At 26.1% G+C, this 12,594-nt stretch overlaps 1 protein-coding gene across 1 annotated transcript; it reads right to left on the reverse strand.

Moving 5' to 3' along the window:
- Positions 1-1,395: 1,395 nt before the first annotated feature.
- LOC129976542 (double-strand break repair protein MRE11-like) lies at positions 1,396-11,387 on the reverse strand. Its single transcript, XM_056090167.1, has 5 exons — positions 11,231-11,387; positions 9,997-10,108; positions 7,238-8,004; positions 5,487-5,673; positions 1,396-4,312 (listed from the first exon to the last, which is right to left on the reverse strand). Exons 2-5 carry the CDS (start codon positions 10,088-10,090, stop codon positions 3,384-3,386), a joined length of 1,977 nt encoding a protein of 658 aa, XP_055946142.1. The 5' UTR covers positions 10,091-10,108; positions 11,231-11,387; the 3' UTR covers positions 1,396-3,383.
- Positions 11,388-12,594: the final 1,207 nt, after the last annotated feature.

Below are 12,594 nucleotides of genomic sequence, written 5' to 3' on the forward strand. Positions count from 1 at the left end.
GAGATTTTACCTTTTGATTAATTTCACTTTTATTTTTTGACAAATGTTTCAACAGTAACTATGAATTAAAGTGAAATATATTATAAGTAGAAAAAATAACTCACGAATTGAGGTCTCAATGCTAATTAATATTACTAAAATAGCTGTAAAAATGCTAAATTAATAAGTTATTTACAAAATATAGACTTGGAATATAATAACATTTATTAAAATTACAGTCATAAAAAAAATCTTAGTTACTTAGTCTTCTGATAAAGTAGCAGTAAAGCATTAAAGTTGCACTTTTAACAATGTATTTTACATAAAAACAGCAAAAATTATTTACATTAAGACAATTTACATACCCAGAGACTTTTTAATTATAATTTTTGTACACCAAAAACAAAATAAATTTATAACAAAACATTCAGTAAAAATATCACAAATGAAATAGCTCTATTTTAATCTAAAAAGAAAATGTAAATTTGAACTGTTTACACTTTATTTGTATATTAGTCTCAATTTCTGCTTAATTTATAAAAATAAAAAATAATTTAATGACTGAAAACTTTGAATTTATTGAAAAATCAAAAATAAAGTTCAAAGTAAAAATCACACAACTCAATTTTTTATTATGTTGTGTAAATTTCTGAAATATATATTCAAATACTTTAGCACTCTTAGATGAATACTGTCACAACTCAAAAAAGGATGTTTTAACATAAAGTCACAAAAGATAATAAAAACGATACCAATTGTACTCAAGCAGAAAATATTATAAACAAGTTCATGATATTTTTACATTAGATCAATATAATTTCAGGTTAATTGACAAAAGTACTGCTCTTTTTTAGTTGTGATAGAGGTAATCTATGCATATATACATATATTTAAAGGGAAAAACAAAATTTTCCAGACAATAAATACATAATTGTACTTAATGCATAAATGATTATTAATTTCATTTAAACCTTATCAACAACAAATAAGATTTTAAATCAATACACAATATACAGTGCAGCTATAACAAAAAAAAAAGGAAAAAGTTATGTTTTTAGAAAAAATTTACATAGTAAAAATAGCAAAAAGAAAAAAAAGTAAAACATACAAACATTAGCAGATTATCAATTAGGAAATGAATAAAATACATAAGATTCAAAGAATAGAGCATTTCTCTCTCTCTCTCTCTCTTTTTTCTTTTGAAAGTCAGATAATGAATATTTTGCATTTGAGGAATATTTCATCTCTATGTTGAATTGTTAAAATTAATACAGCAACAATGATCTAAAACCGTGCTCCGAAAAAAAATTATTTCTCTATTACAGACAATTATTTTTATCTATATAATTTTGCAGCAAGAGAAATAAACAAATTTAAATATTGTAAATGACAGGAAAGGTTTTCTTTCAACAAATAAATGGTTGAGAAATACAGCCAAAGAAAAAGTTTAAGAGGAGAGATAAATAATTAGATAAAATGAAATCATTAAAATAATACTAATTTCTATTTTTTCCTGTGAATAGCATATGTTGTTAAAACCTACAAGCTCAATAGAAAAATAGAGATGCATCTAAGCTTAATTTTTATTTAGATTTTGATAACAAACAAATAAATAAACAAATAACAAATTTTAGTCATTAATAACTTAAATTAATTTACTGACAACTTTTAAATTATAACTCTGTGTTATTAAGTATGTTTTGTAGCAGAATACCCCCAAAATAGGAAAATACTTTAATAAATATTTAAAATTTAATTTGTCTTTAGCTGCCATCTATGTTTACTATCTGTTTATGTCCTTCTGAGTAGCATTAGAAAGAGTGCACATTTTATGAAAACTTTAATGTTGATTAAAATAAAATTTTCAAGATATTAAAGGTTAAGAAATTTATATGACTTAATAGAGAAAAAAAATTTTAAAAAGGGAAAAAACCTTTTTAGTCGAAGAGTGTGGGAGGAAACTGATTGGACTTACAGGTGCTGCAATACTGCAGTTCCAATAAACAAGTTATTAATCAATATAAATCAATTTAAAAATGAGGAAATCGACTAGCTCGAAAATGATATATTTTCATACAAACAAAAATTACATTATTAGCTGAATTCTATTCTTACTTTTCGAATAAAATATGAGGAAAAGAAAATTAATTTTCTGCTACACAATTTTGTGTCCCCATCTCAGATAAAAAGACCTATGAAAATAAATGAGTTGTAAACATATATATAAACACAATGATAATTTCTCCCTTTCTTTATCTTATGACACAAGCTATTAAGAAATAAGCAAGCACTACTAAAATCAGAAAATATTGAAAATTTCATAAAAGTTAAACTGACTGTAAATTTTCTCTAATATGCATTGACAGTGTAAAGCAAGTCTTTAGATACACCTTGAAATGACACTTACAGTTCAGTAAATAAAAAACATTTCCTCCTTCAACAGAAGATTTATCTATGGGTGCAAAAGCTTCAAATTTATAGTGTTCAAACTCTCTGCTGAATCAATGAAACTATTTTTGAAGAAATCATTTTCTCACATTTGTTAATATTTTAGTAATGAATTACCCGGTAATTCATTAATAAAATAAAATGGGGTATAAATTCATATACCTGAGTAATTATTAAATATGGGTAATAAATTAATATACCCGAGGAAAAAGATATTATTATGCTCTTTATTGAACATTAGTAACAAATGTGTGTGATATTTGTACTAGAGATAGATAATGAAATATATAAGAAATTGATAATATTCAACTGAGTGCTAATGTACTTTTCCAATTTTTATAAATAAATAAATTGTAAAAATCATTTCATTAATTCATAAAATAGATATACAGACACAGAATTATGATAAAGAGAAATTCTTATTTGAAGTCTATTTTGATGAAGAATGCAAGCATCTACCTGCCAAAAATCATTTTTAACCCTGCTTAAAGAGGAAAAAGCTTGTAAATCTTTTAAAATCCAATTCTAAGTTTATATTTTCTTGGACAATAATGAAATATCATGTTATTTAATTTATTTTTCATGCCAAGCTTTAAATTGAGTTAATTTGAAAATATAAGAAATGCAAGTTACAATTGTAAAATAGAGTAAAATATATTGAAATGACAGAAAATTTAATTAAACTAATGAAATGCTGATGAAAAATATTAAATTCCAAGGAACTTGTGGATAGTTTATGTGCTTTTGTGCAACTATAATTTGTTAATTACTATTATAGTTACAGTGTTAACTATATTAAGTTCAACTTGATTCGATTCCAATTCCCTCCAATTTATTGATAAAAATTCTTTATAAAGACAATAAGTTGAATAAACAGCTAAATAAAATATGATTATTTTATGAGTTTTACATAAGGCAATCATACTGGAAGAAAGGTTGCATTTTATCCTTTCCTATTAATCTGAAACATCAAAGATTACACCTCTTCTGCTTCTAGTTTGATTTGCCATTTTACGCCGCTTCGATGATGGAATTTCCTCCTCCTCATCATCTGAAAGATCAATAACATCATTTGTTGCTGCTGTATTATTAAAAAAATCACTTAAATCTGTTTGTCTTGTCTTCCGTTTTGATGTTGTGGAAGTATTATTTAAATTCTTTTTGGGTACTGCTCGAGTCTGTGTTCTACTAGTGCTAGCAATACTTGATGTACTTTCATTAGCCTTTGAGCTACCTCTACTGCCTCTGCCACCACGGCTTCCTCTACCTCTACCCCTACCTCTAGATTTAGGGGCAGAAGTTTCAACTGCTTCTTCAAATACATCATTGTCGCTATTGCTGGAATTTCGTCTCCGCATTGTCTGTGATTTACTTTGCATGATAGATTGAAAATCTGAAACTTCTGCTTGAGAATTCTTTTTTCTTTCATCTCTGAACTTCTTGAGTTCATCATCAATAGCTGAAGAATCAATTGCTGTTTGCTTCAAATGATTTTGAGTCCTTTTCACCTGATGATCAACCAAAGTACTTATTGCTTCTTTCACATCTTTATCAACATATTCTTGAACAGCACTGCTGACACCAATTTCTGAAAGAACAAGCAACCGTTTGGTGTCATCGGTAGCTTCAAAATATTTCTTCACCAAGTCTTCAACTCTTTGTTTATCAAATCCCTCTTGTTTTAAAATGTTTTTCAGTGCTTCAGCATCGATTTCAGTAGGCTTTGCTTTTTCAGACTTTTTGCGGCTGAAGAGGATAATATCCTTAATATTTGCAACTTTTGAAACATAGGAGTGCCCAAAACGTTGGACACTGAAAGTTTCAAAGTCATTAGGACAAAAAACTCTAAGGCGAATAAGTGGTTGTTTCGGTTGCTTGGGATGACCTGCAATGAAACAATTGTTTCATTAATTTATGCTACCTAGATTACATTTTAATGCACTTTAAGGCATAAATTAATATATATAAGATAAAATAAATATATTTAATAATAATTACTTGGATAATTGTTAAACTTTAAGAGTTTGTCCCTATTATAAATACCACATAGAATAAAAAAAACTAATCAAAATTGAAAAATAATATGGGGTACTGCTTATTTACTGATATCATAATTATTCAGAATTTACAAAGCAAAAGTATATTTTTACTTTAATAATAGAGCATAAAGTCTTTATTTATAATAAAGACTCTTCGTAATAAATCTTTATTTATAATAATGTGTTTATGTGGGTGTTGGCACTCAATAGGGTAAACCATTTGGCCTAGAGCTATTAAACTTGGCATCTATATACTTTGGAGGGTGAGAATGCAGCGATTACATTCAGAGCAATTTTTTTTAAACTTTTAATTAATAAAGAATTAAGTGAAATGTTTTCATTTTTCTGTGATAGCATTTGAAAATATTTACAGTACAAAAATCATTTTTACAATCCTTTAAAATTCAAAAAATTTTATGTGGGTGTTGTAAAAAAATCTTACCAATTTTTTTAACATATAAATTAAATTCCTATTTTCAATCAATTTTTAAAAATAATGTAAGCATATTTTCCAAATTTTATATTATAAAATTTATATCATGATTTAAATTAACTTTTTATAAGAAAGGACAGGATTAATAAAACACAACAGGAGTATCTTAACAAACTACCTACAATTCTTTTTTCAAATTATTAAAATTAAGAAAAAATAATATGATAATAAAATTAATATCATTAAAAAGATAAGATTAAGTTAATTTAAATGCAGTATAACTTTCTAGAATTGTATAATCTTTAGGAAGTTATATGCTGATACACATTCAAAATTTTAATCAATTAAAATTTTTAAAACAAATGGTATTCTTAAAAGCAATTATTGGATGAAACCCATATATTTAAAAATAAATCAATGTCTAACTTCATTATAACTATATAAAATAAGCACCAACAGACAGATACACACTTTCTTTTATCATTAGAAAGTGTAATACAATTAAAATATAACAAAATACTGCAGACCATAGAATTTAAGATAATAAATAAATAACCCTCCCTCCATATAATGAAAATAATTCAGACCTGTGTGCTCTTCTTCTGCCTTTTGCAGAAACTGATCCACAAGTTCATGACAATAATTAATCACTTTGTCACAGCTATCAGGTTCATTTAAATTCAAACTAGTCTCTTCCAAATCAACGTCTTTGATATAAAACTGTCGTACAGTCTCAAGAGGAATTTTCGTAATTTGGAATTTTTTTTCTCTAATCTAAATAAGAAATAAATAAACTGAATGAATAAAACGGTACAAGTTTTAATTTAGCTTCATATTTATTTTCAGAAATAAAATAAAGACATACTTTTTTTCTCTAAAAAAATGTAAGAATATTACAGTTGTATAATTTACTTAAAAAAAATTTTTTTTGTAGGAGTAATCAGAAAGAAAACAACTTCAATGGAATTCTCAAAATACAAGGAGAATATCTGTTACTATACCATAAATGAACACAAAAAAGTTAAGGCAACATAAAAGTTCATCGCCAAACTTTTAAAAGATCATAGAAGTAGTTCTCATTTTTGCTGTATTCTTTGTCAACAAAATTTAGAAAAATTGTGAAAATATAAGTTATTTTAATAATGTATGTTTTGTAATATTTAAATAAATGCATATTTTTTTTTCTCATATGCCACTCAAAAGTTGAACAATTACTCTTGAAAAACACATTAAGAAAGCCTTTTTCCATACATTATTAAGAACAATAATGCACCATTTATAAAAAATTTCTTTTCATTTAATCATCATCCCTTCTACACAAAGCTATATTATAAGCACTTAATTTGATTATTAGATTTTCAACCAAATGCAGTAATTAAATTTTTTATTATTATTCTATTTATTTCCAATGCATTGAATAACCTCTATTCATAGATTTAAGAAAAGTAAAAACATAATACAATTTTTTTCATAAAAAGTGAAGTACCAAATGTTTCTTTCAAAGCCTATATGATTTCACAATATTAGAATCATCACATGCATCCCCCCAACCCCTCATCCATTAAATATTTTGAATTCCATGGGTTAATGAATCATCTTGGCCTATAGATGCAAGTACACTTATTTTCATATCAGATTTTCTTGTCACTGTTGCAGATTCAAAAGATGTGCATACATAATTTTAAAACTGAGATTATTTGTTCCTTGTATTTAATTAAGATTATTTGTATTTTTTTAAATTTAATTTATTACTTGTATTTTATTATGTGCATTGAATTAAGATGATACTTTGAATTTTTAACTTTAATTTAATTTGTCACAGAAGACATAATTTGTACATGAGAATGAAGTTGGAATACATTAATTCACACCAGAAGATAAGAGCAAAAATTACAGAAATTTTCCTCTTTAGTGATTTTATTAAGAGATTCTGACAGGGATTTCTTTAACATATAGAGCACATATTTAGGAAAGGGAATCTTAGGTACTTTTGAAAGGAATACACAGGTTTCAGAGAATTTTATCTCTTTTCTCTTGGGATGGGAAACAAAAGAGTCAGTAAATTTGAAAACACATATTAGAAATAATTAGATTTAAAAAAAAAAAAGTTAAGTTTTGGATTTAAAAAAATCAGAGAAAATTTTAAAGTTTCATAGAAAATTTATGATAAAAAAAGGAAAACAATTAAGATTTAACTTAAATTAAAAGATCACTCACTCTCTCCCACACATACACAAAAGAAATAAGACAGTCTTGACAATTAGAAAAAAAGAAAGAAAGTGTATGTGTACTTTTTATATATGCATATGGTACTTAGGACAGACAAAAAAAAAGTTACCTGCAACAACCCAACATGTTTAGGCACAGCTTCACCATGGCACAATGATGTTGCAACAGAGCTACCAGGCTGTGTCACAAAGAAAGCCTGTTTATCATTCCATTCTCCATCTATACGGCATTCATGCTCATGACCCCAAACAACAAGATCTAAAAAATTATCAAGGAATTGTTCAGGGAGGTAATTTTTGGCACCATGTTTAGTTCTGTTTTGGTGAACCACCATCAAATTAAACCATTCATCACTCTTCTCCTTGGGCCGCAACATAGTAACTTTTCCATCAAGATACATTCTATGCAATCGCTCATCCCTAATAGATCCAAGTCCATATAGACACAGTTTAGTTTTACCTTTCTGTAACATTAATGGTGATATATTAATATTTTCCAGTTCTGTACACTTCCCAAAATAATTGACTAGGCCTGTCGCACTTAGTAAATCCAAAGAACAATATAAACCTGAGCCAGCAGGGTCATCATGGTTACCATGAATGGAGAAAACTGGCATAGATATATTAAAATTTGGGTCTTCAAAATTGACAATTGGATATGCACAATGTTTGAAGTTTTCTGATTGATCACTGAGAAATTCAAACTGTATAGGTCGATCACCCATGCAATATTTTCTTAACAACGAAATACAGCTGTGTAAAATTTTACGAGAAGGTTTGTTTTCATGGAAAAGATCTCCTCCAAGTAGTATGAAATCAACATCTTTATCAACAGCAATCTTTAGAATCTCCTCAAATGTAACTAATGAGTCCGCACCTTTAACAAGAAAAGGAGAAAAATTAAATTAAATAATAGTTAATATTATTTTAAAAATTGAGCCATTCATTATGATTTCTATATTAAATTCAATATACTATGCTCAACTATTAAGAATTTTTAATAACAATAATAAGATATCAAATCAAACTTAACATTTTTCATAACAAGGATTAACTTCAGAAATTTAAAGCTTCTCATCTAAACTTGGTAAAGTAAAATTAAATTAACGCATACATTTCCTAAAATTATGAAAAAAAGAGAAAGAAACAAAACAAACCAACTGCAAAAAAAAAAAAAAAAAAAAAAAAAAAAAATAGAGAGAGGACTTTATTTAAACAAATTACTGAAAAAGTAATAATCAACCCTCAAATTAAAAAAAATGTTAAGAAACTAATATTGACTGTTAAAAACAGAAAAATAAATATTAAAAATTCTACCTACAGATATCAAAATTACCATATTACTTTTGTGCTTTTATATTAAAGTAAAAACACATAGTAATTCTAAATATAAAATTAGAAGCAAAATAAATAATGCACAACAAAGCATTACTGATAATTGTTTAAAATTTCTTAAAAATTGTTTCATGCAAAAACTAAAGGTTATAATTATTTGCTAATAATAAGGAAGAATGAGATAAAAACAAAAATAATTAAAACATTAATGAACTTTTAATGATAATATGCAAAATAATTTAAGGTCACGTTATTTCATTTAAAAATATTTGTTTTAAAATTATGGCAACATTAAATTAGATGATAGAAACATTTGATTCTTTAATAATTAAGAACAGAAAAATGTTATATTTATTGAAATTAACATTATTTTTAAGACATTTTTTTTAATGGAGATTACATTTAAAGGTTCAGAGCATTATTATTTAAGCCTTACATCTTCAATTAGTTTTTAACATTATAGGGGCATTACATTTTCTCCTCTGCTATAATGTTTCGTAAATTAAAATTTATTTATTTTACTAAATATGGATATTCTAATACTTTATATCATTCTATTTCCTTTTATTATAAATTATTCTTCTTTTCTGTTTTCTTGAATATTAATTATTCACTTCATTTAAATTTTACATTATTAGTAATCTTTTATCATAATTATGTATTCATTAACTTGTTATTTAAAATCATGACATCTTATAAAAATAAAATTTAATTATTAGGAAGGAAGGAATGAGGTTTGTTTTCCGGCGTATGCTCCTGAACGGATTCTTAGCTTGTGCCGGGTTCACAAAAATCAAAACTCGAATATCACAAAAATTTAATTATTAGCATTGGCCAAGAAATTTTTAAATACATTGATATAAATATTAAAAAAAAAATTTAAAATATTTATGTATTTAGTTGCAGAGTTCATTTTCATTTCCATAAAATATTAAACTAATATAAGTTTATAAGATATCAAAAAATTATATATCAAAAAGTTAATTTTAAAAAGCATCCACATAATTATTAAAAGAATTGAAATTTTGTAATTTCACAAAAACATTTTTATATGAATTATTAAGAGTATTAAGCATTTTTATTAAATAAAGTAAGGCAACATACAGAAATAGAAAATATAATTTCTATCAAAACCAAAATGACCAAAAGAGTTGTAATTGTCTTATACTAAATAGTGGTGCTTGTAAAATGGATTACTTTTTTATGCTCATACATATAAGGCTTCACTCAGTTTATTATAAATTGTTTGTTAGTGCCAAAGACATATATAATTATGATTACAAAATATGAATATTTTTGAGAAAGTAAATTAAAGATAATGATGAAGTCAATATTTTGACTATTATTTTCATGAATATTTTACACTATTACCAACTTTTCAATGCATATATCAGATGACATTTGGAATCAGTAATAAAATATGTTTTATAAGATAATCTGTATTAAATGTAACATGAATTGGAAATTAAATTATCAACTATTAACCCATGTTGTATAAAGTAAATAATATATAATATAATAATAAAAAAAGTACCTCGAACAGCATCACTTTCCATATAACCTAAATGACAATCTGTAGCTAATAAAATTTTCAAAACATCTTCATCGTCATTCATTTGTGGAGTCATATTTGCTCATAAATTTTGCTAAATTTAAAAGAAAAAATTCAAATAAATAGATTGCTGCTAACAGAAATTAAAAATTACTATAAAATGATATGTATGTAAAATTAAAAAAAAAAAAAAATGCTAAAAAGGTCATTGGTATTATTGTTTTGGCTAAATAAGAGTTATCATCAAATCCAAATTTTGGCATGAAGCATAGCCTATATTGAAATGCAAACAATACATTATGATAAAAAAAATAATGTGCTTCATGGCCTAATATTACCAAATCTTGCACAAACATGGCTATTTTAACATCTGTTCAACTTATGGAGAAATATCACTCTCTCTTTCAACTGTCATAATAAAAACTGCATGTTAAAACGATTAAATTATTAGACAAGGGACGGTCAAGACAGAAAGCCTCTTTTTTACTATTACTTTTCACTTAACAGCAGACTGAAACAATTTTATTCAAAAATTTTTGAGTCTGTTGAAAATTTCAATTCATCATTAAAACAAGATTTACAATCTCTTGATAAAAACAGTATGATAATATACAAATAGAAACTATTAGGTTTTTTTAAATCGACTTTTATAGAATCATAACTGTGACGAAATATTCTAAAATTACTGATGAAATGAAATTCCACTTAATTATCACTTGGATACACTTTTTATTATTTTACCTACAATACAATAAATATTGTAGGACAATTACAACCAAACTTGTTTTATTAACAAAGTCACTCACAGAATGAAAATATCTACAGAAGAATTTATACTTTGGAACGAATTTTTCAAATCCCAAACATTTTAATAAGATCTATAATAGTCCCAATTCCATTCAATAAATATCCCATTAATGCAATCTCATGTGAACAAAAAAAGTAAAATTACAATTATTAAAATATTTTTGCACCCTAACTACTATTATCAATATGTAATAAAATAACAATTGATAAATAAAATATATATTATATTTAGAGATCAACATATGATTATAAATTAAAACATGTTTCAAGATTAAATTTTTCGATCACATTCAGCTTTTATTTTTCATAATCGGTATTTATATGAAGAAAGATTTGTATTAGAAAACATCGATGTAAAAAGAAAGTCTTATCTATGTTGAAAGATAAAAGAAAATAATAAAAATCATACCTCAAGATATCTACAGATTTACTAAAAGTTTTATTGCTTTTTAGAGCATATCATCATTTAAATGGTAGTAACTACTTTTGCACGAATAATAAGAAAATATTACTTAAAGAATTTATTTCACACGAAGTACGAAACAAAATTTCCCCCCAAAACAAATCAAAACACATCCAATCAACTATATTTCACTTCAAATCATTTAATGCTTAGAAGATGTTTTTTTTTAAAAAAGTTATAACACAAAACATACTCAAGAATAAAATACTGAGAAATATTTTTATCATTTACTTATAAGACAGAAAATGCAAAACATCTGTAATCAAATATGCTTAGTTGATCCTTCAGCAATATTTGACTATTCTATCCTAATTAAATGGTGACAGAAGGGAAGAACATGTCTTCATTTTTAATGCCGCTATTTTGTATAGACTACACAAGGCACAAACATATGTTACTGAATTTTAAATATTGCTTTAGCTTTCAATTAATGTACGAAAATTGTTTTTTAAATGCTCAAATTTTCTGCATAACCTAAAATTAGCAGCAAATTTTTAATTGAGATCATGTAAGATCTCAACCACATGACAAATGCAATAATGCAGTCTTGTTTATTAATGCAATCATATCTTTCTCATTTGTAAAAGCGCACTGGAATTCAAAATCAAACTAACGGGCACATTTGATATTCATCACATAAGTTTGAATTGCCTCCATTCTCAGGTTGAAATATACAATATTATCACCTAGGCAGTTCTGGAGTAAGCGCTGCTTATGAATGTGTGAGATGTCAGTAGTGAGACATTGCGAGTAACAATCGCTGCCATTTCTGAAGTAGCGCACTGCAGTTCACGATTCATTTCGGTGTCCATTAAATGAGATGCACTTCGATTTGGCGAATTCATACCGAAATGATTGAGTGGCAAATTGGCAATGACAACGCAAAGATCCTCGATAGCAATCAATGCTTTATTGTACATAGCATCGCTGAATGTAATCGTTAGATCGTTGCACCGTGTACGAATTCGATGCAATATATCGTCAGTCATTGAATCTTAGTGCTTATCCCACAACGTGTCTGCTCGCCCCGTGAAACATGTAGTCAATACTATAGCGAATAGTAAACAAATTTGTGTTGCTATACAGCCCAATGCTGTCAGCAAGCATATCGTCTCAGAGAAAAAAATTCTAGATACGAACACCCTACCTATGAAATATACTTTACGACCTATTCTCATACCTACCAAATACACATAAAAAATTTCATAAAAATCGGTCGAGTCGTTTCGGAGGAGTACGAACACAAACATAGTGACACGAGATTTTTATATATTAGATTTGTCTTCATCATAGTATCTTGGTTTCTTATT

This window comes from Argiope bruennichi, chromosome 7, assembly GCF_947563725.1.
Source record: "Argiope bruennichi chromosome 7, qqArgBrue1.1, whole genome shotgun sequence".
NCBI classification, from domain to species: domain Eukaryota; kingdom Metazoa; phylum Arthropoda; class Arachnida; order Araneae; family Araneidae; genus Argiope; species Argiope bruennichi.

Bases quoted from the DNA above. Each gene is read 5' to 3' on its own strand.
- LOC129976542 (XM_056090167.1), bottom strand. From the start codon at position 10,090: ATGACTCCACAAATGAATGACGATGAAGATGTTTTGAAAATTTTATTA. The intron at 8,005-9,996 runs GTACTTTTTTTA...TTCTTGTTAAAG, and splicing joins GGAAAGTGATGCTGTTCGAG to GTGCGGACTCATTAGTTACA. The intron at 4,313-5,486 runs GTCTGAATTATT...GTTTCATTGCAG, and splicing joins GGCAGAAGAAGAGCACACAG to GTCATCCCAAGCAACCGAAA.